The 5,206-nt window shown below is 33.6% G+C and overlaps 1 protein-coding gene across 1 annotated transcript; it reads left to right on the top strand.

Annotated features, from left to right (window-relative positions):
• The first annotated feature begins 3,324 nt into the window (after positions 1 to 3,324).
• On the top strand, positions 3,325 to 5,206 carry LOC112529785 (phospholipase A1-Ibeta2, chloroplastic-like). Its single transcript, XM_025141191.1, has one exon. It carries the CDS (start codon positions 3,326 to 3,328, stop codon positions 4,946 to 4,948), a length of 1,623 nt encoding a protein of 540 aa, XP_024996959.1. The 5' UTR covers position 3,325; the 3' UTR covers positions 4,949 to 5,206.

The raw sequence follows: 5,206 nt of genomic DNA, 5'->3' as shown, positions 1-5,206 counted from the left end.
AAAATGACAATCTTTTTAAAATTCAGAAGTCTATAAACTTGATTAAGATACATACAAACACTTGTAGTTATTAAATAATAATAACCATTTTCTCAATGTTATTTTTATTAATTTGATTGGAGATTTAAAAAAACTATGTAGGAGTTGTTGAGGTAGTGCTTATTTTGTCTTTTCCCTTTTTCTATTACCAAGTCCATGAAACTTAGAAAATAGTTAGCATAGAGAAAACCATACATTAAATATAATATTTTAGTGTTATTTATTTAATTAATAATAGACTCATTATTTTTTTATTAACCTGAATATTCAATCCGTTATACAAACCGACTAATCTCAAGACAATCACCTGTTTTGCAAGTAACCTGAAGTCACCACATTCGAACATCTGTGGCTACAATGAGATTTTTATTTCTCATTGGATTTGAACCTAGGATCTGCAAACACTTTTGACCTTTGGAGTCCAAGTTCAAACCAATCAGATATCAGCCTTGTGATTAATAGACTCATTGTTCATGACTGAATAACAAGAAATTTTGAAATTTTGAGAGGAGTTTTTCTAAATTTCAAAAAAGTGATAAGAAAAATTATCAAGACAAGAAAATGTGAAAATGATGTAAAAGTTTGAAAGGGTTTATTGGGATGAGAATGAAATAAAAAAACCAACAATTTGACATTTTTTATTTCAAAAGGTTTATTTAATCCAACAACTAAAATTATTTCATTTTTTCTCTTTTAAATAATATTAGTTAATGTGATTAATCATTAATATTGAAATAATTATAAAAATCTTATATCATAATATACAAAAAGAATATATATATATATATATATATATATATATATATAGGTTTGGAAAATATGTCAAACAGTTCACCTAACTATTTAATTTTCTATCTGATTTCACATACATCTAAGTTGTAATAAAAAAGACAGATTTCGATAATTAATATTTTTTTTTTCTTCACGACATTGAATATATAAATTTTGTTATAAAAATAATGAGGAAACCTTGGAAAAAACCTCAAGGTGGGGGAACGAACAATGGTGGTCGCAAGAGAGGGTTGTCAATTTACAACGACTTGAAATTAATTTTTAATTAAGTTGTCAATTTATGAAAAGGCTAGGCTTTTTCATTGATTTTTTTATTTGAAATTAAAACAAATGATAAAATGGTTATTTTAATTATGATTTCGTTTATATTGAAATTTCGATCAAATAAAATTCGTATATCTATACTATATTATAAAACATTTGATAAAAATTCTTAAAAACCATTTTTTATGCATGAAGTACTGTTTATTGATGTATATTACTTAAAATTCAAGTTTACATGTAAGTTGTGCGTAAGTACAACTTACTAAAACTTTATATTTGAATTCGTGTAACTAAGTATAGATAAACATAATCAAATAAAGAATAAACATATCTTTTTAAATATAAAAGATCTAAAATATAATTAAGATAATCATTAAAATCTAAAAAAATATTTAATTATTATCTTTATAAAAAATTATATTATTAAACCAAAAATAAAAAAAGAAATAAAGAAATACACAAAAAAAAAAAGAAATTTTAAATAATTAGTTTGTTACCAATATCAATAATTTTCTCAATTTTTATGATCTATCTTCATATTTATAATTTATTTAAAAAAAATATTATCGTTTTCTCAAAACCACATCAAATTGTATTATTACATTGATTGAGACAAAAAAATGAAACATTAAAATCGAAATGTATTTCATTGTATTATGCGAATACCCTTCTAGTGATTAAAAAAACATATAAAAATACGCTAATATTTATATGTATTTAAAAATTTCTTGAAAACCAATTAAATGTAAAAGATATTATGTGGTCAAGAAACGAAATAATTCAAAATATTTGATGATACCAGTAAACAATACCTTTATCTGCTATCTATAACTTTTAGAGAAATTGATCGTAATAATTATTTCTTTCTTATAAATGATCTACTAACCATTCATCTTCTTGTTTTATCTAAATATCACTACCTCTACAAGTGACACCTCCCTAACTTGTGGAGATAACTAAAACACAAAAAAGAATTACAATTTCTACTTAGATCTACAAGTGGCATCTAAGTTGCAGACGTGAGCATAAATTGCAAATGTATACTTATGGAAACAGTGACATTTAAGTAAAACTAGGAAACGAGATATATAGATGATCATTTCGATCAATTATCCTTATTTTTTTTTTTTCCTATTTTGCCCCTGCATCAAAAGTCAAACCTAAGAGTCAAGATTTGCATCGTTGGATTTTTAAAGCTTGGTCAATTACCGTGGAGTTGCTTCTTACCCCTTCAAACTCCATCTTATTTCAATTCTGCCATTTGACTGTTTAATCCGGTCTTCATTGACCAAACTTTCGCTTTTTACTCATTTTTCCCCTTCTTGATATCGATTCTGACAGATCTAACCCCTCTTATCTTCTCATATGTTACAAACATAACATGAATACCCTTGAGAGTTTTTTTCCTTCAACAATTAACCCCGTTAGGTTTTCAAGTTTACAGTGGTTTCCTTTTCATAACATTTAGAATTCTTGTCATATATCGTCTAAAAAGGTTGTTTGGTTGGTTTTTCATTACGTATTGTATCTATAAAGTTGTCTGTGTGGATTAAGCACCTTATATAAGCCGATAATATTTTTGTTTAAATATGATGTTTTCATAGATGGAGGAAACGTGCTTTTTAATTGAGAGAAACATGTTATATATAAAAAAAACTTAGTTTTATGTATAAGTTTCTTCTAATAATTTACTGAATAAGTCTTTTTCCATATCATTAAGTCACTACCTAGTACAACTGACCGAATACGGTGTGGGTCTCATTAAACGGCTAACATACAGACCTTAAATGCCACATCGACAACATTTGATTTTACCTGTATAGTTTTTGGACGTCTTATTTTGAATCAAATGCTAACGAGTTGGGAGTAGATTGTGGACCAAAAGATTAAAAAAAATATGGTCCAAAATGAGAAAAATATATAATTCAAGGACAACCTTGGTGATGTTAGATTTCATAGTTTTTCAAGATTTATTTTAGTGGATGATGATGAAATCAAGATTTCTTTATTTATATCAAGGAAGCTACTATGCATATTTCTAATGTTTCAAGGATGTGCATTCAAACCCTTTGAAAATAAGAAATTTACATTTTACCCCCCTCAATCTATTATATATACACCTTATTAATGTATTCCACTTCTTCCAACTAACACTTCCGCACCAACTTTCTTACATCTGACATTTGACTTTTCTCTCTCTAAAACCCTCCATTTTTATCTCTCAAAGTCCATGATGCAGATCGGTGCAACGATTCCGGCGAATAATCTTCACGTATTTCAGGCGAGACGACTCGCCGGAGGCTGTAATTATGGGTCTCCGTTGAACCCATCAGGAAGAGCTTATTCAACGAAGAGCATGATCAAATCCACCACCTTGTCGACCACAGGACCAACCGGCGACCGGCAACACCTCTCTAATCTTGAAAAACTTCTGGGTATCGAACCTCGGGTGATTCTGACGGAGCCGGAAGTGGTTCAGGATCCGAGTTCCGATCACGGGTCGTCGGAATCGGAAAATAGAGGAAAAGGTCTCTTGGAAGGGCTGAATTTACCTCAGATTTGGCCGGAAAACAAGGCGGCGGAGGAGATGTCTCCACGGCATCTCAACCGCTTGCGGCGGTTGTTGTCAAAAAACGGGATCGAGCATTCTCCGCGGAACAGTTTAGCTTCAAGGTGGCGGGAGTATCACGGTAGCGATAATTGGATTGGTTTACTCGACCCGCTTGACGAAAATCTCCGGCGAGAAATGATCCGTTACGGCGAGTTTATTCAGGCGGTATACCATTGTTTTCATTCTGATCCCGCCACATCAGCAGACGAAGCTCCATCCTCGCGCCATGTGGCTTTGCCGGATAAGTCTTACAGGGTGACGAAGAATCTTTACGCAACCGCATCAGTCGGGTTGCCAAAATGGGTCGATAAACTTGCACCAGGGCTCGATTGGATGAGCCAACGGACGAGTTGTATAGGGTACGTGGCGGTTTGTGAAGATCCCAGAGAGATATCACGTATGGGACGAAGGGATATAGTAATATCCCTCCGTGGGACCGCCACGTGTCTTGAGTGGGCCGAGAATATGCGGGACCTGCTAGTTCAAGTCCCTGGACCAAAAGATCCTAAATACGGTCAACCAAAAGTCGAGTGCGGGTTCTTAAGTCTCTACAAGACTGCAGGAGCCCATGTCCCAAGCATGGCGGAGTCGGTGACCGAAGAAATCAAACGGTTAACGAACTTATACAAAGGTGAAACCCTAAGTATTACCGTAACCGGGCACAGCCTTGGTGCAGCATTAGCGTTATTGGTGGCTGACGACTTAAGCACTTGTGTGAACGACGTGCCACCAATAGCTGTTTACACCTTTGGCGGGCCCCGTGTCGGAAACCGTGGCTTCGCTAGACGTTTAAGTTTGCAAAATGTGAAAGTATTACGGATCGTGAACTCTCAAGACTTGATCACTCGAGTTCCAGGTATGTTTGTTAGCGAAGAACTTGATAAAAAGCTAAGAGAGTCGGGTATTGCTAACAAGGTACTGAACATGCTCGATAACAACATGCCATGGGCGTACGCTCATGTTGGGACGGAATTAAGGGTCGCCACGAGAAGTTCCCCGTATCTGAAGCCAGACGCGGATATGGCATGTTGTCATGATCTGGAAGCGTATTTACACTTGGTTGATGGTTTTTTGGCATCGAATTGCCCGTTTAGGGCAAATGCAAAAAGAAGTTTGGTGAAGTTGGTCCACGAGCAAAACTCGAATATGAAGAAGTTGTATATAAGCAAGGCGCCGGGTTTGAAGCTAAATCTCGAAAGCAAGGTGCAAATGTCGAGTTGTTTGCCAAGCCCGTCTCAATAGAATTGTATAAAGTGTTGTTTACTAAACTCTTACCAGTCAAGCAGACACAGACACATGGTAAGAAATGCTTACCAACAATGTTATCTGATAAACGCTTATCCGGTTAGCGGTTAAGTAAATTTGTAGATTACAAGATGATATTCTTTTTCCAATAAGTATGATATGGACTTCTTGATTTTATGTATATGGATCATATAACAACCACTTAAATTTTCATTTATTTAAATCCATGTGTAATGTATGTAATTTTTGTTTTCT

Source organism: Cynara cardunculus (genome assembly GCF_001531365.2).
Source record: "Cynara cardunculus var. scolymus isolate 2C chromosome LG 16, CcrdV1, whole genome shotgun sequence".
In the NCBI taxonomy this organism is placed as follows: domain Eukaryota; kingdom Viridiplantae; phylum Streptophyta; class Magnoliopsida; order Asterales; family Asteraceae; genus Cynara; species Cynara cardunculus.
This window is presented reverse-complemented; position numbering and strand designations above follow the sequence as displayed.